Raw genomic sequence first — 24,640 nt, 5'->3', positions numbered from 1 at the left:
AACCACTGAGGTCACGAGGAAATTGGAAGACATAATTAAAGGGCTCAAAGAGAAAAATGTCAAACAAGACTTTAACATCTGGCAAAATAATCCTTTAAAGATGAAGTAGAAATTAAGACATTCTCAGATAAACAAAAGCTGAGGGAGTTCACTGTTATTAGACCTGCCCCACAAGAAATGCTAAAAAGTATTCTTCAGGTGGAAATAGTAACATATCAGACAGTAACTCAAAGTCATGAAAAAAATTTTTAAAACTGTTATGAAGATAACTATATATAAATACAAAAGCCAATATTACTGTATTTTTTAAGTTGTAATCCCTCTTTTAACCCTTCATGCTCTAAAATAAAAATGCATAAACCAATAATTACAAACCTATGTTAACAGGCATGTAATATATAAAGATATAATTTGTAAAACAACAACATAAAGGAAGCAGGACAGAGGTGTACGTAAGCAGTTTTTGCATACTATTGAAGCTAAGGTGGTATTAATTCAAAATAGATTGTCATACTTCAAGAGATTAATTATAATCCTTAGGGTGACCCCTAAGAAAATAACTAAAAAATACACAGACAGGAAAATCAGAAAGGAATCAAAATGGTATAATAAAAAAATTAAACACAAACACATTAATGACAGTAAAGATGATCCAAAATCTTGGAAATAGAATGGAGAAAATACAAGAAACGTTTAACAAGGACCTAAAAAAGTAAAGAGAAAACAGAGAATGATGAACAACACAATAAATGAAATTAAATATTCTCTAGAAGGAATCAATAGCAGAATAATTGAGGCAGAAGAACAGATAGGTGACCAAGAATATAAAATAGAGGAAATAACTACTGCAGAGCACAATAAAGAAAAAAAGAATGAAAAGAATTGAGGACAGTCTCAGAGACCTCTGGGACAACATTAAACACACCAACATTCGAATTATAGGGGTCTCAAAAGAAGAAGAGAAAAAGAAAGAGTCTGAGAAAATATTTGAAGAGATTATAGTTGAAAACTTCCCTAACAAAGGAAAGGAAATAGTCAATCAAGTCCAGAAGGCGCAGAGAGTCCCACACAGGATAAATCCAAGGAGAAACACGCCAAGACACATATTGATCAAACTATCAAAAACTAAATACAAAGAAAAAATATTAAAAGCAGCAAGGGAAAAGCAACAAATAACATACAAGGGAATCCACATAAGGTTAACAGCTGATCTTTCAGCAGAAACTCTGCAAGCCAGACGGAGTGGCAGGACATACTTAAAGTGATGAAAGGGAAAAACCTACAACCAAGATTACTCTACCCAGCAAGGATCTCATTCAGATTCGACGGAGAAATTAAAACCTTTAAGGACAAGTAAAAGTTAAAAGAATTCAGCACCACCAAACCAGATTTACAAAAAGTGCTAAATGAAATTCTCTAGGCAGGAAACAGAAGAGAAGGAAAAGACCTACAAAAACAAATCCAAAACAATTAAGAAAATGGTAACAGGAACTTACATATCGATAACTACCTTAAATGTAAATGGATTAAATGCTCCAACCATAAGACACAGACTGGCTGAATGGATACAAAAACAAGACCAGTATATATGCTGTCTACAAGAGACCCACTTCAGACCTAGGGACACATACAGACTGAAAGTGAGGTGATGGAAAAAGATATTCTATGCAAATGGAAATCAAAAGAAAGCTGGAGTAGCAATTCTCATATCAGACAAAATAGACTTTAAAATAAAGACTATTACAAGAGACAAAGAAGGACACTACATAATGATCAAGGGAGCAATCCAAGAAGAAGATATAACAATTGTAAACATTTATGCACCCAACATAGGAGCACCTCAATACATAAGGCAAATGCTAACACCCATAAAAGGGGAAATGCACAGTAACACAATAATAGTAGGGAACTTTAAAACCCCACTTTCACCAATGGACGGACGGATCATCCAAAATGAAAATAAATAAAAAACAAGCTTTAAATGACACGTTAAACAAGATGGACTTAACTGATATTTAGAGGACGTTCCATCCAGAAACAACAGAATACACTTTCTTCTCAAGTGCTCATGGAATATTCTCCAGGATAGATCATATCTTGGGTCACAAAACAAGCCTTGGTAAATTTAAGAAAATTGAAATCGTATCAAGTATCTTTTCTGACCACAACACTATGAAACTAGATATTAATTACAGGAAAAAAACTGTAAAAAATACAAACACATGGAGGCTAAACCATACACTACTAAATAACAAAGAGATCACTGAAGAAACCAAAGAGGAAATAAAAAAATACCTAGAAACAAATGACAATGAAAACACGATGACCCAAACTCTATGGGATGCAGCAGTTCTAAGAGGGAAGTTTATAGCAATACAATCCTCCCTCAAGAAAGAAAAAAAATCTCAAATAAACAACGTAACCTTACACCTAAAACAATTAGAGAAAGAAGAACTAAAAAACCCCAAAGTTAGCAGAAGGAATGAAATCATAAAGATCAGATCAGAAATAAATGAAAAAGAAATGAAGGAAATGATAGCAAAAATCAATAAAACTAAAAGCTGGTTCTCTGAGAAGATAAACAAAATTGATAAACCATTAGCCACACTCATCAAGAAAAAAAGGGAGAAGACTCAAATCAACAGAATTAAAAATGAAAAAGGAGAAGTAGCAACTGACACTGCAGAAATAAAAGGGATCATGAGGGATTACTACCAGCAACTATATGCCAATAAAATGGACAACCTGGAAGAAATGGACAAACGTTTAGAAAAGCACAACCTTCCAAGACTGAACCAGGAAGAAGGAGACAATATAAACAGACCAATCACAAGCACTGAAATTGAAACTGTGATTAAAAGTCTTCCAACAAACAAAAGCCTGGGACCAGATGGCTTCACAGGCGAATTCTATCAAACATTTAGAGAAGAGCTAACACCTGTCCTTCTCAAACGCTTCCAAAATATAGCAGAAGGAGGAACACTCCCAAACTCATTCAATGAGGCCATCATCACCCTGATACCAAAACCAGACAAAGATGTCACAAAGAAAGAAAACTACAGGCCAATATCACTGATGAACACAGATGCAAAAATCCTCAACAAAATACTTGCAAACAGAATCCAACAGCACATTAAAAGTATCATACACCATGATCAAGTGGAGTTTATCCCAAATTCTTCAATATCCGCAAATCAATCAATGTGATACACCATATTAAAAAACTGAAGGATAAAAACCACATGATAATCTCAAGAGATGCAGAAAAAGCTTTTAGTAAAATTCAACACCCATTTATGATAAAAACTCTCCAGACAGTAGGCATAGAGGGAATTTACCTCAACATAATAAAGGTCATATATGACAAACCCACAGCCAACATTGTTCTCAATGGTGAAAAACTGAATCCATTTCCTCTAAAATCAGGAACATGATAAGGATGCCCACTCTCACCACTATTATTCAACATAGTTTTGGAAGTCTTAGCCACAGCAATCAGAGAAAAAAAAGATATAAAGCAATCCAAATCAGAAAAGAAGTAAAGCTGTCACTGTTTGCAGATGACATGATACTACAGAGAATCCTAAAGATGATACCAGAAAACTACTGGAGCTCATCAATGAATTCAGTAAAGTTGCGGGATACAAAATTAACACACAGCAATCTGTTGCATTTCCATACACTAACAACAAAAGGTGAGAAAGAGAAATTCAAGAAACAATTCCATCTACCACTGCATCAAAAAGAGTAAAATACCTATGAATAAACACACCTAAGGAGATGAAAGACCTGTACTCTGAAAACTATTAAGAGGGTGATGAAAGAAATTAAAGATGATACAAACATAGAGATATACCATGTTCTTGGATTGGAAGAATCAACATTGTGAAAATGGCTAAACTACCCAAAGCAATCTACAGATTCAATGCAATCCTTATCAAATTACCAATGGCATCTGTCACAGAACTAGAACAAAAAATTTCACAATTTGTATGGAAACAAAAAAGACCCCCAATAGCCAAAGCAATCTTGAGAAAGAAAAACGGAGCTCAAGGAATCAGGCTCCTGGACTTCAGACTATATTACAAAACTACAGTAATCAAGACAGTATGGTACTGGCACAAAAACAGAAATATAGATCAATGAAACAGGACAGAAAGCCCAGAGATAAACCCACGCACATATGGTCACCTTATTTTTGATAAAGGAGGCAAGAATATACAATGGAGAAAAGACAGCCTCTTCAACAAGTGGTGCTGGGAAAACTGGAAGCTACATGTAAAAGAATGAAATTAGAACACTCCCTAACACCATACACAAAAATAAACTCAAAATGAATTAGAGACCTAAAGGTAAGGCCAGACGCTTTAAAACTCTTAGAGGAAGACATAGGCAGAACACTCTATGACGTAAATCACAGCAAGATCCTTTTGACCCACCTCCTAGAGAAATGGAAATAAAAATAAACAAATGGGACCTAATGAAACTTACAAGCTTTTGCACAGCAAAGGAAACCATAAACAAGACCAAAAGACAACACTCAGAATGGGAGAAAATATTTTCAAATGAAGCGACTGACAAAGGATTAATCTCCAAAATATACAAGCAGCTCATACAGCTCAATATCAAAAAAACAAACAACCCAATCCAAAAATGGGCAGAAGATCTAAATAGACATTTCACCAAAGAAGATATACAGACTGCCAACAAACACATGAAAGGATGCTCAACATCACTAACTATTAGAGAAATGCAAATCAAAACTACAGTCAGGTATCACCTCACACCGGTCAGAATGGCCATCATCAAAAAATCTACAAACAATAAATGCTGGAGCAGGTGTGGAGAAAAGGGAACCCTCTTGCACTGCTGGTGGGAATGTAAATTGATACAGCCACTATGGAGAACAGTATGGAGGTTCCTTAAAAATCTAAAAATAGAACTACCATACGACCCAGCAATCCCACTACTGGGCATATACCCTGAGAAAACCATAATTTAAAAATCATCATGTACCATAATGTTCATTGCAGCTCTATTTACAATAGCCAGGACATGGAAGCAACCTAAGTGTCCATCGACAGGTGAATGCATTAAGAAGATGTGGTACATATATTAAATGGAATATTACTCAGCCATAAAAAGAAATGAAATTGAGTCATCTGTAGTGAGGTGGATGGAGCTAGAGTATGTCATACAGAGTGAAGTATGTCAGAAAGAGAAAAACAAATACCGTATGCTAACACATATATATGGAATCTTAAAAAAAGAAAAAAATGGTTCTGATGAACCTAGGGGGCAGGACAGGAATAAAGAAACATGCAGTTGTAGAGAATGGACTTGAGGACATGGGGAGGGGGAAGGGCAAGCTGGGACGAAGTGAGAGAGTAGCACTGACATATATACACTACAAAATGTAAAACAGATAGCTAGTAGGAAGCAGCTGCATAGCACAGGGAGATCAGCTCGGTGCTGTGTGACCACCTAGAGGGGTGGGATAGGGAGGGTGGGAGGGAGATGCAAGAGGGAGGGGATATGGGGATATATGTATACATATAGTTGATTCACTTTGTTATACAGCAAAAACTAACACAACATTGTAAAGCAATCATACTCCAATAAAGATGTTAAAAAAATGAAAAAAAAAAGAAGAAAGAGCTCAAATCAGTAACTTCATTATACATCTTAAGTAACTATAAAAAGAGTAGACTAAATCCAAAGCCAATAGCAAGAAGGAAAATATAAAGACTAGAGTAGCAAGAAGGGAAAGACTGAATAGAAAAACAACAGAGAAAACTCAATGAAACCAAATGTGGGTTCTACAAAACGAGTAAGAAAAGTGACAAAACTTTAGCTAGAATGAACAAGAAAAAAAAAAAAAAGAGAAAAGATTCAAATTACCAAATCAGAAATGTAAGTGGGAACAGTACACTATTGGAATTAAAGAAATTAAAGTGATTATAAGAAAATACTATAAAAAATTATCTACCAAAAATTAGATAACCTAGGTGAAACAGAAAAATTCCTAGAAACTTAATCATCAAAACTGACTCTAGAAGAAACAGAAATAAAGACATTGAATCTGTAATCAAAAACTTCTGAACAAAGAAAAGCTCAGGACCAGATAATTTCCCTGCTGAATTCTACCAATCTTTTAAAGAAGAAATGACAGCAATCTTTCTCAAAATCTTCAAGAAAATGAAGAGGGAATGCTTCCTAACTGATTCAATCAGGGCAGCATAACCCTGACACCAAAGCCAAGCAAAGACAGTGTAAGAAAACTACAGACCAATATACTTGATAAATATAGATGCAAATATCCTCAACAAAATAGTAGCAAACCATACCCAACAAAATTTTAAGAGGATTATTATACACGACTCCCAGATGGAATTTATCCCAGGAATACGGGGTGGTTCAACATGTGAAAATTATTATCTCTATTTATACACAAAAAGTACCTGACAAAAACCAATACCCTTTATGACTTTAAATACTTAAACTAGGAATAGAAGAGAACTTCCTCAACCTGATAAATGGCACTTAAGAAAAACCTACAAGGAACTTCATAATGAGTGATGAAAGACTAAAAACCTATCCCTAAGAAAAGTAACAAGACAAGGATACCCATATTGACCACGTTTTTTCAACGTTGTAATGGAAGTTATATCCAGAGCAATTAGGCAAGAAAAAGAAATAACAGACATCCAAATGGGGAAGGAAGAATTAAAACTGTGCCTATTTGCACATGACATGATCTTTATAAAGAAAATAGTAAACAACCCCCCTCAAAAAAAACGATCAGGGCTTATAAATGAATTCAGCAAAGTTGTAGGATACAAGATCAACATGCAAAAATCAGTTGTACTTCTATACACTAGCAATGAACAATCCAAAAAGGATAACGAAAAAGTTCCATTCACAACAACATCCAAGTGAATAAAATATCTATGAATAAATTTAAGAGGTAAAAGACTTATACACTTTTAGCACTTATAAAACACTGCTGAAAAAATCGAAGAACACCTAAAAAGGCAAAAAGACATATAATGTTCACTGACTGGAAGACTTTAAGATGGCAATATTCCCCAAATTAACCTATATATTCAGTGCAATCCCTACTGTAATCTCAGCTGTCTTTATGGCAGTAATTGACCAGTTAATCATAAAATTCATATAAAAATTGAAGGGACTAGAAGAGCCAAACAATCTTTAAAGAAAACAAGAAAGTTGTAAAACTAACACATCCTGATTTCAAAACTTACTACAAAGCTACAGTGATCCAAACAGTGTGGTACTGGCAGTAGGAGAGAAATACAGCCCAATGGAATAGAATTTAAAATCCAGAGATAAGCCCATTTGTCTATGGACAGATGACATTTTGCCAAGTGATCTGAGACTACTGAGTGGTGAAATCAAAGTCTCTTCATCAAAGAGTGCTGTGATCTACATGTAAACATTCATTTGTTACTAGCGTCTTACACTTCAAACAGTTTTTATAAGGTTCATCCATGTTGTACCCTGTATTTGATATTATTCAGCCATAGAAGAATGATGTACTAATATATGGTACAACATGGATGAACTTTATAAACACTATACAAAATGGAAGAAGTCAGTAATAAATGGATATTCACATGCAAAAGAATAACACTGAATCTCTACCTCAGACCATCTGCAAAAATCAACTCAAAATGAATCAAAGCAAAAATTGTAAAACTCCTAGAAAAGAAAATGTAAGGGGAATTTGTCGTGACCTTAGATTTGGTAAATGGATTCTTAGATATAACACAAAAACACAAGCAACAACAACTAAAGTTGATAAACTGGGCCTCATTAAAATTAAAAATACTTGCTTCAAAGGACACTATCCAAATCCAGATAATGAAAAGACAAAATACAAAATGGGAGAAAATATATCCAAATTATATACTTGATAAGGGATCTGTATCTAGAAAATATAACTATTAAAAACTTAATTAAAAAAAAGCAAACAAGCCATTTAAAAAGTGGGCAAATGATTTGAATAAATATTTCTCCAAAGAAAATATGCAGTGGCCAATAGGCAATGCAAAGAAGTTCAAAATCATTAGTGATCAGAGAAAAATACAAAAACTCTGATATATTACTTCATACACACTAGGATGGATATAATTTTTTAAAGTCAGATAATTACAACTGTTATTAAGGATGTGCCAAAATCTGAACCCTAGCACACTACTGGTATAAATGTTAAATGGTGCAGCTACTTTCAAAAACAGTCTAGGAGTTCCTCAAGAAGTTAAACATAAGATTACCATTTGACCCAGCAATCCTAGATTTATACACAACAGAAATGAAGTCATACGTCCACAGAAAAACTTGTATACAAATGTTCACAGAAACATTATTCATGATAGCCAAAAGTTGGAAACAGCCCAAATTTCCATCAACTGATCAGTGGTTAAACAAGATGTATATCAACACAACACAATGTCGTATATCAACAAAATATTATTCAGCCATGAAAGAATTAAGTATTGATAAATGATACAACATGAATGAAACTTATAAACATTATATGAGTTTAAGAAGCCAGTAACAAAAGGCCAAATATTATATAATCCAAATTTATTGAGACAGAAAGGCAAATTTACTAAGACAGAAAGTAGTTTAGTGGTTGCCTAAGACTGGGGAGGGATGGAGAGTTGGGAAGTGATACCCAATAAGCACAGGGTTTTCTTGGGGGAGAAGAAAATGTTCTAAAATTGATTGTGGTGATGGTTGGGCAACTCTGTGAGGATAGCACAAACTACTGAATTGTACATATTTAAAGCGTGAAATATATGACTTGGAATGTATGATATTGAATTATATATCAATAAAGCTTTTGCAAAAATACATGAAATGTATTACTTGAAATGTATGATACTGAGTTACATATCAATACAGCATTTACAAAAAATAAACATGAGATACTACTTCACACCCATTGGTATGATTCAGGGTTAGATGGCTCCATGGGTGTTGGCTTGGCTGAATGAATGCCTGAACCATCTCTTGACTGGTCACACTTTTCAGTATTAAAGGTTAGGGCCCTGAAAACTCTACTTCCAAAAGCCCCAAAAGGAATTCTAAGATCAAGTTAAAGAATAATAGTCATTTGGTCAATTTCCTCACTTAAAAAGAGAGATAAACATAGTACCTTGTTCTGTGTCAGTCTCAGTCTATCAATAACATTGCTACTGGCCAGAAGTACCTAAAGACCCACCCAGGACAAAGGCAACCCCCACAGACATTTCCCCTTCCAGAATCAATACTGTGGCTGGACTAGCCCTTATGGATCTTACTATGATTACAAGATGTACTTCAGCAACAACCACCAGGGAACTGTGAAAAATAAACAAGGTTTATTATTCACAAGTCCTGACCACACAGCAAGGTCACGGGTAGAGAGCTAGTGAATGCAAACCTGGGGTTCTGTCTTTATTGGGGTTGAGAGTGAGGTGCCTAGGGTTTCACAGGTTTCTTTTTATTGATGAATTTAAAACATAAAGCAGGAATGAAAGCACAAGAAGCACAAGAAGAGAAAAGCAAGAGGTCAAATGGTCAGTATCTAAGTTATCTAAGTCAGACCTCTTTAAAAAAAGGGACTTCATGGGTGGGGTGGCCTCGCTCTTTATCTAGTCCTATAGCTGTCAATTTGTTTATTTGAAATGGATGTCTTTCAAGTGGCTACCTAGGCAATCAAAAGCTTAATACCAGACAGACTGCAATCAACAAAGCTACTTGTCAGATAACTCCAGGAGCAAACAATCCTTCAGGACCCCGACTTTTGGCCTCACTGTGATTTCCAAGAAACAGCTACAGCTGGAATTCCTGGCTACAGTATTAACTAGGAGCGTGGTGAGCAGAAAGCTCTTCTCTGCTGGTAGCCATTCATGCAAGAAGTTTCCTAAAGATGAACTCTCTTCCAAATTAATCTTCCTGGGAAAGTCTCAAGATGGTGGAGAAGAAGGACGTGAACTCATCCCTTCTTACGAAAATACCAAAATCACAACCAGCTGCTGAACAACCACTGACAAAAAAACGCTGGATCCTACCAAAAAAGATACCCTCCATCCAAAGACAAAGAAGAAGCCACAACAAGACGATAGGAGGGGCACAATCGCGATAAAAGCAAATCCCATACCCACCAGGTGGGCAAACCACAAACTGGAAAATAATTATACCACAGAAGTTCTCCCACAGGAGTGAAACTCCTGGGCCCCATGTCAGTCTCCCCAATCTGGGGGTCAGGCAAAAGGAGGAGGAGCCCCCAGAGAATGTGGCTTTGAAGGCCAGTGGGGTTTGACTACGGGAAACAGAAACTCCACTCTTAAAGAGTGCACATAAGGTCTCGTGCATACCAGGGGCCAGGGAAAAAAGCAGTGCCCTCGTAAGAGACTGGGCCAGACTTTCCTGCTAGTATTGGAGGGTCTCCTGCAGAGGTGAGGGGTGGCTGTGGCTCACTGCGGGGACAAAGACACTGGCAGCAGTAGTTCTGGAGAGTACTCATCAGTGTGAGCCCTCCTGGAGGCTGCCATTTTCTCCCCAAGACCTAGCCCCACCCAACAGCCTGAAGGCTCCAGTGCTGGGATGCCTCAGGCCAAACAATCAACAGGTCAGGAACACAGCCCCACCCATCACCAGACAGAGTTTAAAGTCTTCCTGAGCATGACCCTGACCACCAGAGGGACAAGAGCCAGTTCCACCCACCAATGGGCAGGAACCAGTCCCTCCCACAAGCCTCTTAGACACCCTCATCCACCAGAGGGAAGACAGCAGAATCAAGAACTACAATTCTGCAGTCTGTGAAAAAGAAACTGCAATCACAGAAACTTAGACAAAATGAGACGACAGAGGAATATGTCCTAGATGAAGGAACAAGATAAGACCTGAGAAGAACAGCTAAGTGAAGTGAACATAGGCAATCCACCAGAAAAAGAATTCAGAGTAATGATAGTGAAGATGAACCAAGATCTTGGAAAAAGAATGGAAGCACAGATTGAGAAGATACAAGAAATGTTTAACAAAGACCTAGAAGAACTACACACAGATCAACAACACAATAACTGAAATGAAAAATACACCAAAAGGAATCAATAGCAGAATAACTAAGGCAGAAGAATGCATAAGTGAGCTGGAAGACAGAATGGTGGAAATCACTGCCTCAGAACAGAATAAAGTAAGAAGAATGAAAGAAATGAGGACAGCCTAAAAGACCTCTGGAACAACACTGAACGCACCAACATTCACATTATAGGGGTCCCATAACGAGAAGAGAGAGAGAAAAGACCTGAGAAAATATTTGAAGGGATAACAGCTGAAAACTTCCCTAATGTGGGAAGTTAGACAGCCACCCAAGTCCAGGAAGCGCAGAGAGTCCCATACAGGATTAATTCAAGGAGGAATACACCAAGACACAGTAATCAAACTGACAAAAATTAAAGACACACAAAAAATATTAAAAGCAACAAGGGAAAAGTAACAAATAACATACAAGGAAACTCCCATAAGGTTATCAGCTGATTTCTCAGCAGAAACTCTGCAGGTCAGAAGGGAGTGGCACAATATATTTCAAGTGATGAAAGGGAAGAACCTACAACCAAGAATACTCTACCCAGCAAGGATCTCATTCAGATTCGAAAGAGGAATCAAAAGCTTTACAGACAAGCAAAAGCTAAAACAATTCAGCACCACCAGAACAGCTCTGCAACAAATGCTAAAGGAACATCTCAAAGCTGAAAAGAAAAGTCCACAACTAGAAACAAGAAATTTACGAATGGGAAAGCTCACCAGTAAAGGCAAACATACAGTAAAGGTAGGAAATCATCCACACAGAAATATGATATCAAAACCAGCAGTTGTGAGAAGAGGAGAGCACAAATGCAGGATACTGGAAATGCATTTGAAATTAAAAGATCAGCAACTTATAACAATTTTGTTTATATACACACTGCTATATCAAAACCTCATGGTCACTGCAAACTGAAAATCTACAATAGATACATGTAAAAAAAAAGAGAAAGGAATCCAAACACAACACTAAAGTTAGTCATCAAATCTCAAGAGAACAAAAGAGTAAGGGAAGAAAAAAAACCTACAAAAATAAATCCAGGGCTTCCCTGGTGGCGCAGTGGTTGAGAATCTGCCTGCCAATGCAGGGGACATGGGTTCAAGCCCTGGTCTGGGAAGATCCCACATGCCGCGGAGCAACTAGGCCTGTGAGCCACAATTACTGAGCCTGCGCGTCTGAAGCCTGTGCTCCGCAACAAGAGAGGCCGCGATAGTGAGAGGCCTGCACACTGCGATGAAGAGTGGCCCTCGCTTGCCACAACTAGATAAAGCCCTCGCACAGAAACAAAGATCTAACACAGCCATAAATAAATAAATAAATAAATTTTAAAAAATAAATTTAAAAAATAAATCCCAAACAATTAACAGAATGGCAATAAGAATATACATATTGATAATTATCTTAAACATAAACAGATTAAATGCTCCAAACAAAAGACATAGACTGGCTGAATGGATACAAAAACTAGACTCGTATATATGCTGTCTACAAGAGATCCACTTCAGATCTAGGAACACATACAGACTGAAAGTGAGGGGATGGAAAAAGGTATTCCATGCACATGGAAATCAAAAGAAAGCTGGAGTAGCAATACTGATATCAGACAAAATAGACGTTAAAATGAAGACTGTTACAAGAGACAAAGAAGGACACTACATAATAATCAAGGGGTCAATCCAAGAAGAGGATATAACAATTGTAAATATATACGTACCCAACACAGGAGCACCTCAGTAAAGGAGGCAAGTACTAACAGCCATAAAGGGAGAAATCGACAGTAACAAATTAATAGTGGGGGACTTGACCACTCCACTTTCATCAATGAACAGATCATCCAGACAGAAAATCAATAAGGAAACACATGCCTTAAATGACACATTAGACCAGATGTATTTAATTTTTATAGAGCATTCTATCCGAAAGCTGCAGAATACACATTCTTCTCAAGTGCACATGGAACATTCTCTAGGAGTGATCACATGCTGTGCCACAAAGCCAGCCTCAGTAAATTTAAGCACACTGAAATCATATCAAGCATCTTTTCCGACCACAATGCTATGAGATTAGAAATTAACTACGAGACAAAAAAACTGTAAAAAACGGAAACACGTGGAGGCTAAACGATATGCTACTAAACAACCAACAGATCACTGAAGAAATCAAAGAGGAAATCAAAAAATACCTACAGACAAAAGGAAACAAAAGCACGACAATCCAAAACCTATGGGATGCAGCAAAAGCAGTTCTAAGAGGGAAGTTTACAGCAATACAATCTTACCTCAGGAAACAAGAAAAATCTCAAATGAAAAACCTAACCTTACACCTAAAGCAACTACAGAAAGAAGAACAAACAAAACCCCAAGTTAGTAGAATGAAAGAAATCATAAAGATCAGAGCAGAAAGAAATGAAATAGAAACTAAGAAAAAAGAAAAGATCAATGAAACTAAAGGTTGGTTCTTTGAAAAGATAAATAAAATTGATAAACCTTTAGCCAGACTCATCAAGAAAAAGGGGGAGAGGGCTCAAACCAATAAAATTACAAATGAAAAAGGAGAAGTTACAATGGACATCACAGAAGTACAAAGAATCATAAGAGACTACTACAAGCAACTATATGCCAAAAAAAGGACCAACTGGAAGTGGACAAATTCTTAAAAAGGTACAATTTCCCAAAACTAAACCAGGAAGAAACAGAAAATATGAACAGATGGATCAGAAGTACTGAAGTTGAAAATGTGATTTAAAAACTCCCAACTAATAAAGTCCAGGACCAGATGGCTTCACAAGCATATTCTATCAAACACCTAGAGAAGAGTTAATACCTATCCTTCTGCAACTATTCCAAAAAAACTGCAGAGGAAGGAACACTCCCAAACTCATTCTATGAGGCCACCATCACCATGATACCAAAACCAGACAAAGATACCACAAAACAAGAAAATAACAGGCCAATATCACTGATAAACATAGACGCAAAAAGCCTCAACAAAATACTACCAATTCAAATCCGACATTACATTAAAAAGATCATACACCATGATCAAAGTGGGATTTATCCCAGGAATGCAGGGATTTTTCAGTGTCTGCAAATCAATCAGTGTGAATCACCACATCAAAGAATTGAAGAATAAAAACTATATGATAATCCCAAAAGATACAGAAAAAGCTTTTGACAAAACTCAATACCCATTTATGACAAAAACTCTCTGGAAAGTGGGCATGTAGGGAACCTACCTCAACATAATAAAGGCCATATATGAGAAACCTGCAGCTAACATCATACTCAATGGTGAAAACCTGAAAGCATTTCCTCTAAGATCAGGAACAAAACAAGGATGTCCACTCTCACCACTTTTATCCAACATAGTTTTGGAAGTCCTAGCCACAGCAATAAGAAAAAGAAATAAAAGGAATCCAAATTGGAAAAGAAGAAGTAAAATTGTCACTGTTTGCAGATGACATGATACTATACATGGAAAATCCTAAAGATGCTACCAGAAAACTACTAGAGCTCATCAATGAATTCAGTAAAGTTGCAGGATACAAAATTAACACACAGCAATCTGTTGCATTCTATACACTAACAACGAAAGATCAGGAAGAGAAATTCAAGAAACAATCCCATCTACCATTGCACCAAAAAGAATAAAATACCTAGGAATAAACCTATCTAAGGAGACAAAAGATCTGTACTCTAAAAACTATTAAGATGCTGATGAAAGAAATTGAAGATGATACAAGCAGATGGAAAGATATAACACGTTCTTGGACTGGAACGATCAATATTATCAAAATGAGTATACTACCCAAGGCAATCTACAGATTCAATGCAATCCCTATCAAATTACCAATGGCATTTGTCACAGAACTAGAACAAAAAATTTCACAATTTGTATGGAAACACAAAAGACCCCCAATAGCCAAAGCAATCTTGAGAAAGAAAAACGGAGCTCATGGAATCAGGCTCCTGGACTTCAGACTATATTACAAAGCTACAGTAATCAAAACAGAAAATATAGATCAATGGAGCCGGATAGAAAGCCCAGAGATAAATCCACGCACATATGGTCACCTTATCTTTGATAAAGGAGGCAAGAATATACAATGGAGAAAAGACAGTCTCTTCAATAAGTGGTGCTGGGAAAACTGGACAGCTACATGTAAAAGAATGAAATTAGAACACTTTCTAACAGCATACATAAAAATAAACTCAAAATGGATTAAAGACCTAAATGTCAGGCCAGACACTATAAAACTCTTAGAGGAAAACATAGGCAGAACACTCTATGACATAAATCACAGCAAGATCCTTTTGACCCACCTCCTCCAGAAATGGAAATGAAAACAAAAATAAACAAATGGGACCTAATGAAACTTAAAAGCTTTTGCACAGCAAAGGAAACCATAAACAAAACAAAAAGACAACCCACAGAATGGGAGAAAATATTTACAAACCATGTGACTGACAAGGGATTAGTCTCCAATATTTACAAACACCTCATGTGTATCAAAACAGCAAACAACCCAATCAAAATATGGGCAGAAAACCTAAATAGACATTTCTCCAAAGAAGACATATAGATGGCCAAGAGGCACATGAAAAGGTGCTCAACGTTGCTAATTATTAGAGAAATACAAATCAAATCTACGAGATATCACCTCACACCAGTCAGAATGGCCATAATGAAAAAAATCTATAAACAATAAATGCTGGAGAGGGTGTGGAGAAAAGGGAACTCTTTTGCACTGTTGGTGGGAATGTAAATTGGTACAGCCACTATGGAGAACATTTTGGAGGCTCCTTAAAAATCTAAAAATAGAGCTACCATATGAGCCAGCAATCCCACTCCTGGGCATATATCTGGAGAAAAACATGGTTTGAAAGGATACATGCACCTCAGTGTTCACTGCAGCACTATTTACAATAGCTAAGACATGGAAGCAACCTAAATGTCCATTGACAGAGGAATGTATAAAGAAGATGTGGTACATAAATACAGTGGAATATTACTCAGCCATAAAAAAGAATGAAATAATGCCATTTGTGGCAACATGGAGGACCTGGAGATTATCATACTAAGGGAAGTAAGTCAGACAGAGGAAGCCAAGTATCATATGATATCACTTATATGCAGAATCTAAAAAAAAAATGATACAAATGAACTTATTTACAAAACAGAAACAGACTCACAGACTTAGAGAACTTATGGTTACTGGCGGGGAAGGACGGGCGAGACAGATAGATTGGGAGTTTGCGATTGACATGTACACACTGTTATATTTAAAATAGATAACCAGGCTTCCCTGGTGGTGCAGTGATTAAGAATCCGGCTGCCAATGCAGGGGACACGGGTTCGAGCCCTGGTCTGGGAAGATCCCACATGCCACAGAGCAACTAAGCCTGTGCACCACAACTACTGAGCCTGTGCTCTAGAGCCCACGAGCCACAACTACGGAAGCCCAAGAGCCACAACTACGGAAGCCCACGTGCCTAGAGCCCATGCTCCGCAACAAGAGAAGCCACTGCAATGAGAAGCCCGCACACCTCGACGAAGAGTAGCCCCCGCTCGTTGCAACTAGAGAAAGCCTGCGTGCAGCAACGAAGACCCAACACAGCCAAAAATAAAAATAAATTTTTAAAAGTAAATAAAATAAAATAGATAACCAATAAGGACCTACTGTATAGCACAGGGAACTCTGCTCAGTATTCTGTAACAACCTAAATGGGAAAAGAATTTGAAAAAGAATAGATACATGTATATGTATAACTGAATCACTTTGCTGTACACCTGAAACTAACACAACATTGTTAATCAAGTATGTTCCAATATAAAGTAAAAATTTTTTTAAAAAGCTAATTGTCAGGTGCTTACACTACAACATCTACACACCCTAGTGCTGTTGTAAGAATTGAGTAACACACATAAAGCACTTAACACAGTGTCAATAAATTTTAGCTAGCTGAAAGAGGTGAATGGGGTACAGCTATAACATTAACTCCACATTCTACTCTTCGGGGATTGAGAAAAGAATAAAGGTCATTTAAAAGGAATACATTTCCCCTAAACATTTTTTACAATTAGAGGGTACTACAGATCAAGATTCTTCATTAAATACAAATATCTCAATATTAAAACTATTTGTCATTTATAACTTATTGCAAATTATTTTATCCTCAAAACCATACTTAACGAAGGGTCATCAACATAAGTTCTGAGTTGCAGCTAGATACAATAAAGGGCATTTGGGGAGGGGAATGTAAAGGAATATGAGGATACTAGATACGTGAGTAGCTCAGTCATGGAAGAGTAACTGGCACAGGGCTCAGAGAGAGGTGGGAGGATTCCAAAAGATAACTCTACATAGCTATTTTGTCTAAACCTTGCTGTCTCTATGCTAGGGAAAACTATCTCATATCATATCTTTGAAATATAACTTGTCAAGGCTGTAGATATGATATCAGAATAATTGTCTTTTCAGTTCACAGATTCTCTGAATCAAGCAGAATAACATCTGGACATGATTGAGAGAATATAGGGAGAGCCTGGATTTTAAGCCTGATTCAATGACACCTTTGGGTATCCTCACTGGGGAAGGAGGAAATTTATTCTCAATACTGAAGAAAGAAATTATTTGTGGCCAAGAGGGAAAAGTGTAGCAGACTACATTACTGCTCACAAATACTCACCCTTCTCTTCCCAGTCCCTGAGAGGACCACCCCATCTGACTAACACTGGCTTGGCCATATGACTTGGTTTGCTCAATGGAATCTGAGCAGAAGTGAGAGTGTGTTAGTTCCAAGCAGAGGCAGTAGGGAGGTATTTCATTTCCAGCAGCCCTCATGTTTTTTTTGCCTTTTACCAGGAGAACATCACGTCTCATATAGGGGGTACTCCTTCAGCCTGGCATCCAAACTGAGAACATACATGGAACAAAACACCTACTGGCTACCTCAGTTTACCATGTATGTTATAAGCCACAGCCATCTATATGTGGTGTTACAACTTCTCATGTGATCTCAGATACTTTCCTTCTACAGCCTCACACTAACTCGCAAGACGCAACCTTTCCAGCGCCCACTTCCACAAGCAAGCTTCAAGACTTTTTTAACGTAAAGTGCCAAATATATTGCAGATTTTATATATTTTGTTACCATTTAACATGTGCTGTTTTTATTGTGTTTTTTAATGTCACGAAGTTTAGAATGTTATGCCACTAATCTCATTTTTCCTCTAAGCCCTATGGTTTTTATTGCACAATTCTGCAGAGCATAGTGCATTTTAGGAACACCTATTTCACATTATAACATAACTGACTGTATCTTGAAAAAAGAGACACGAATATCCATAATCCAAAGAGACAAGTTCTATAACTGAGCCACATATGGGTAGAAAAGCAACTGAGATAAGGTGATACTTAACCTTACGACCTGATGACCCCACCACCAAACACAATCACACTGGGAAATTAGGTTTCAACATATGAATTTGAGGGAGAAGAGATACCTTCAGTCTATAGCATTCTGTTCCTGGACCCCCAAAATAATATCCTTCTCACATTCAAAATATGTTCATTCTATTCCCAACAGTCCCAAAAGTGTTAACACATTCCAACATCAACTCAAAGTCTGAGTTCAAAGTCTCATCTAAATATCATTTAAAGCAGATTTGGATGAGACTCAAGGTACAATTCATCCTGAGGTTCTCCAGCTGTAAACCTGTGAAATTAAACAAGTTATGTGCTTCCAAAATACAATGGCAGAACAGGCACAGGACAGATATTTACAAGAAAGGTGTGACAAGTCTCAAGCAAGTCTAAAACCCAACAGGGCAAATTCCATTGGACCTTAAGGTCCATGAATAATCCTCTAACTTGATACTCTGCCCTCCAGGCCCACTGAAGCAGAGGTCCTACCTACAGGACACACTTGGGCAGCATTCCTGCCCCTTCAGCTTTGCTGGGCAGAGGGTGGGCACCTAAGGCTCCTGGCAGCCCTGCCCTAGTGGATTTGGGTGGCTCCTGTTCTTTGAAATCTAGGTGGAGTCAGACATGCCCCCTGGGCCTGTGCCTTCTCCACTAGTGGAGATGGCTTATTCCACCAGTTTGTTGCCTGCACCCTGCTGAGAGGCAGCTGCTGCACCAGGGGCTGCCAGAACCACACCTGGGGCAGACAAGGAGCTCAGCACCAGCAGTGCACCAGCAGTGCACCAGCAGAGCCCTCAAGGTGAGGTAGCACCAAGCAGCAAGCTCAAGGTCTCCAAACACTGGCATCTCCTCCTTTGAAATCATTCTGCCTCCAGGCCCTGTGCTAAGACAGTAGCCCTGGTGATTTCTGAACTGTCTTCAGGGTCATTCTTCCATTGTTTTAGGCAGCAGCATCTGGTTCCTGTTGAGATGGCTTATCCACACTAATCTTAACAAATGGTTGATTGGCCACACCCTTAGTGTTCTCTTCTGAACAGGCTTTCTCATCTTTTGGATAGGTGGGGAATTTTCCAAATTTTTAAGTCCTGCTTCCTTTTTGCTTAACATTTATAATTATGCCTTTAAGTTATTTCTCTCTAATTATACTATGTTGACCTAAAACAAACAGGCTGCCAGGTATTTTTCCAGAAAAGATGGATTTATTTGGGATCGGCAGAGAACTGCAATCTGGAGTCTGCAATCATGGTGAGCCACATGGAAGCTCACCCAAGGCAAGGGAAGGAGAACACTCTCCTAGAGGGGAGGGCTACAGTAAACAAGGAGCCCAAGGCTTTTCATTGTTTGAGTCCCTGCCAGGAAAGAAGAGGAGTCTTTCTTCTTCCTCTTAGGCCCTGGTATCCTTGCAGGGCGTGAGAACTCCCCCTTCTGGTCTACTGATTCCATTTTACTGAGGTTTCTGTTTATTAACTTTTTACAACTACAAGCAGTTAGGAGGGCTCAAGCCACACCTTCAAACCTTTGCTTAGAAATTACTTCAAGTAAATATCCAATTTCATTGCTCACAAGTTCTACATTCTACAAAGCACTAAAACATGAACATAACTCAGCCAAGTTCTTTGACACTTTACAAGAAGGATCACTTTTCTTTCAGTTTCCAATAACACAGTCCTCATTTCCACCCGAGATCTTATCAGAATGGTCTTTACAGTACACAATTCTACCAATATTCTGCGCAGGATTACATAGGTGTTCTCTAAGAAGATTGAGGTTTTTCTGTACACCTCTCCTCCTTTCCTTTTGAGTCCACCCAGAATCTCCTGTTCACAACAATGTAGGCTTTTTCTAGCATGCACCTCAAAACTCTTCCATTACCCATTACCCAGTTCCAAAGCCACTTCAACATTTTTAGGAATTTATTACAGCACCCCTCCACTTCTCAGTACCAATTTTTGTTTTAGTTCATTCAGGATACTATAACAAAAATACCACAGACAAGGTGGCTTATAAAAAACAGAAATGTATTTCTCACATTTCTGGAGGTTTGGAAGTACAAAATCAAGGTGCTGGCAGATGTGGTGCCTAATAAGGACCCAATTCCTGGTTCATAGATGGTTTATCTTATTCATTTTCTTCCTATGCCACACATGGCAGAAGGAGCAACGGAACTCTCAGTGGTCTCTTTAACAAAGGTACCAGTCCCACTGATGAGGAATCCACCCTCATAACTGATTCATCTCTCGAAAGCCCCACTTCCAAACTCATCACATTAGAGGAGTAGGTTTCAACACGAATTTTGGGGAACACAAACATTCAGTCTATACCACTAGCTCAACACAGAATTTACCTTAAATTCTACTTTAGTGATATTCTCATTTTATATGCATATGAAAACACTTGTCAGTCACAGAAGCGTAAAAAATGTATTATACATGTACCTTGTGTTAAGAGTAGCATAATTAAAGCACGGATATATTAATAAGAAGAAAAACGCTGCTTTTTAACACTTACCACAAGCTTTAGAAGCAGCAACACAAATCTCTTCTGCAACGTACTCCCCAGTTGGAAACGTCAGATAATCCCCCTCGGCTTTTCCAAGGGAATGATAAAGATAGACCTGTAGGACTGGATCTATTTGCTTCACAGAATTAGCATTTCCAGGAATATCACCATTCTGATGTACAGGAGATGAGGATGTTCCTTCCATTTCTGTCATTGTAAGGCATGCCATTCCCATGCACAGTCTTTTTTCAGAACATTTGCCTGTAAGAGAAACCAAAGTTACAAATGAACGTGATATTCATAAGTTATCCTTCATATATAAAGAAGTCTTCACTGACAACAATGACTGTCAAATCCATTAACTGAATAACTATCATGTACAGTCATTTCTCAGACAGATACTGAGGGTTTTGTTCCAGACCAGTGCAATAAAATCACACAAATTTATTGGTCTGCCAGTACCTATAAAAGTTATATTTATACTATACTGTAGTATACTGAGTATGCAATAGCATTATGTCTAAAAAAAAATTGTACATACCTTAATTAAAAAATACTTTATTGCTAACCACCATCTGAGCCTTCAGCGATTTGTAATCTTTTCACAATAGTATTATCAAAGATCACTGATCATAGATCACCATAACAAATAATAATGAAGAAGTTTGAAACATTGCAAGAAGTATCAAAAATGTGACAAAGAGACATGAAGTGAGCAAATGTTTTTGGGAAATTGGCACTGATAGACTTGCTTAACACAGGGGTGCCACAAACCTTCAATTGTAAAAAACCAGTATCGGGGAAGCACAATAAAATGAGGTATGCCTATACTACTATATACAAAGCACAGTGAGAGATATCAAAATTATAAACTTCCTGTGGACAACGACAATAAAATTGAAGCTTATACGCTAACTGAGGAACCACAATATAAATATATAACACTAACAGAACAAACAAAATCAGTTACAGACAACAGAAGAAGAGATTCCACAAAGCGACATGATTTCTCAACAGATTACTCTGACAATTGCTTATTGGAATCTGGAAGGGAAAAATAACATTTCAAGCTGGGATTAACTGATGAGCTTTATTAGAGGAGGTCATATTTAAAACTGTTCTTGAAGCATGAATTGGATTTTGATGGATGGAAGAGGAAGAACGTTCTGGAAGAGTGGAACTGTTCTGAAGAGTAGAAAGATACAAGATATGTTCAATAATTTATTGGTCTGAGTGAAGTATTTGAGAAGTTATACCATTTAGGAAAGGATTAAAAATACAGATGGATAGGGACTTCCCTGGTGGTCCAGTGGTAAAGAATCTGCCTTGCAATGCAGGGGACGCTGGTTCAATCCCTGGTCAGGGAACTAAGATCCCACATGCCGTGGGGCAACTAAGCCCACGTGCCACAACTACCGAGCTCCCACGCCTCAACACAAGAGCCCGTGTGCTGCAAACTACAGAGCCCACGCACCCTGGAGCCCGTGCGCCACAACTAGAGAGAGAAAACCCTCACGCCACAACTAGAGAGAAGCCTGCACGCTGCAACTAAGACCCGGATACTTGTAACAAAACTGCAGCTACATACCCAGTATGCATTTCCCCCTTCTTCCTTGATACAAAAGCCCAAATGGCGGGGTATACCAATGTACCCCCCCAAAAAACTCTACTTCCCCACAGATGGATAGCCATGTGAACCAGTTTAAGCAAATGAGATTTAAGTGAAAGTTGCTGGGTGGTACTTTCAGGACCACTCCTTAAAAAAAGGTTGACGTAGCTTGGCATGCCTCCTTTTACTTTTTCCCCTTCACCTTCTGTCTGAATCTAAGCATGAATATAGGTAGGGCAGTCACCTTAACACCATGTAACCATGAAGGAAAGGCCAAGAGAATAAATGACCTGGCAACCTTAAGCAGCTGAATCAATGTCAGGAATCCCCTACCAACCACCAGACACCTTGTTACGTATAAGTAAGTGCAATCCTAACTGATACAGTACGAAATAAAAGAAGGTCCAAATGTCAGACCAAAGAATTTAAACTTTACCCCACAGTCAATAATGATTAGAAAGGTGAAGTGATATAGTTAGAAAGCTATTACTATAACCTAGGCAGTACTAAGATCCTGAACTGAAACAGCAACAGTTGGATGGTTAGAGGTAATAAAAGAGGAAGACTTGATGCACCATGAGGACTAACTGAATATAGAAGCCAGAAGTAAAAGATAGTATGAGGATTTCAAACTTGGGAGATCTGTAATACCATTATTAGAAGGACTTTGTCCCTTGACTTTGGAAGGTGAGGAAAATAAAGACTACTGTTCTACAGACTTTTATTTAGGAATGAAAGCAGGGCAATTAGACCAAAATCTAGCTGGCAGCTAAAACATGAGACTGATATTTGGAAGACCTGAAAATCTGACAACCTTCCCCACAGATGTAATCATTTAAATCATGAGCTACGTGAAGGAAGAGGATGGGAATAATAGCAAACACACTTGCACAGCATTTACTATGTGCCAGGCACTGTTCTAAATACAGATATTAAATAAATGAAGTGATTATTAAGTGAACTGCAATATGAAACATAGTTCTACATTCAACTACAAGGACCTTATTCTATTAGAGAAAATACTAGGGTTAATATTTATTCAAATAATATAAAACTATCAGTGTGTAAAAACAAAACAAAAAACTGGCAAATTGTGAGCAAAACTGCAAGATTTTTGAAGTTCCTCTGCATTTGGATATGCAAATTTAAACAATTTTAATTTGTTGAAAAATAGAATTTTTAAAAATATTTCTTATACTCTATTACACTATCTCTGTTACTCAGCTATAGAAAGCCATCAGATGAATTCTTAGCCATTGAAGAGCAAATATGCTAGAATTTCATCAGTTTGTGCTCACCATTATTTTGGATCCTATGCCTTCCTTTTGAACTCACTTTTTCCTACTGAAATATATTTTTTAGTAGATCTCTCAGTGAGGCCTTAAGGGTTTTTCTGTTGTAGTCTTTGAAATAAATTTTTTTCAGCTATACTGAGGTATAATTAACAAATAAGATATTTAAAGTATAAAACATGATGATTTAATATATACATACATTGTGAAAGTCTTCCCCCATTAAGTCAATTAACACCTCCATCAACCTCATGAATTTACCGTTTTGGTGGGTGAGGGAACATTTAAATTCTACTCTTTAGAAAATTTCAATTCTACAACACAGTGCTATCAACCACAGTCACGTTATACACAGATCCTCAGAACTTATTTATCTTATAAGTGAAAATCTACCCTTTTACCCATTTCTATTTCCCCCAACGCTGGCAACCACTTTTCTACTGTCTGTTTCCTAAACTTTTTTTTTAAGATTCCACATATAAGTGATAACATGCAGTATTTGTGGTTCTGGCTGGCTTATTTCACTTAGCATAATGTCCTCCAGGCTCATTCACATTGTCACAAATGACAAGTATTCCTTTTTAAAAGCTGAATAATATTCCTCTGTGTGTGTGTGCGAGCGTGTGCACACGCGCACATATATATACACCACGTTTTCTTGATCCATTCGTCTGTTGACAGATACTTAGGTTGTTTCCATACCTCGGCTGTTGCAA

At 37.5% G+C, this 24,640-nt stretch overlaps 1 protein-coding gene across 13 annotated transcripts in view; it reads right to left on the bottom strand.

Moving 5' to 3' along the window:
• Positions 1-24,640, bottom strand: part of JAK2 (Janus kinase 2) — a 244,896-nt gene that overhangs the window by 71,216 nt on the left and 149,040 nt on the right. For all 13 annotated transcript variants that reach the window (XM_082470856.1, XM_082470861.1, XM_082470860.1 and 10 more), the window contains one exon: positions 21,033-21,284. In XM_082470856.1, the coding sequence (XP_082326982.1) occupies positions 21,033-21,258 (226 nt within the window). In that variant the 5' untranslated portion in view covers positions 21,259-21,284. The remainder of the gene's footprint in view (positions 1-21,032; positions 21,285-24,640) is intronic.

This window comes from Balaenoptera physalus (assembly GCF_965194825.1).
Source record: "Balaenoptera physalus genome assembly, chromosome: 7".
In the NCBI taxonomy this organism is placed as follows: domain Eukaryota; kingdom Metazoa; phylum Chordata; class Mammalia; order Artiodactyla; family Balaenopteridae; genus Balaenoptera; species Balaenoptera physalus.
The sequence above is the reverse complement of the archived record's forward strand: the minus strand, read 5'-3'. Positions and strand labels throughout refer to the sequence as shown.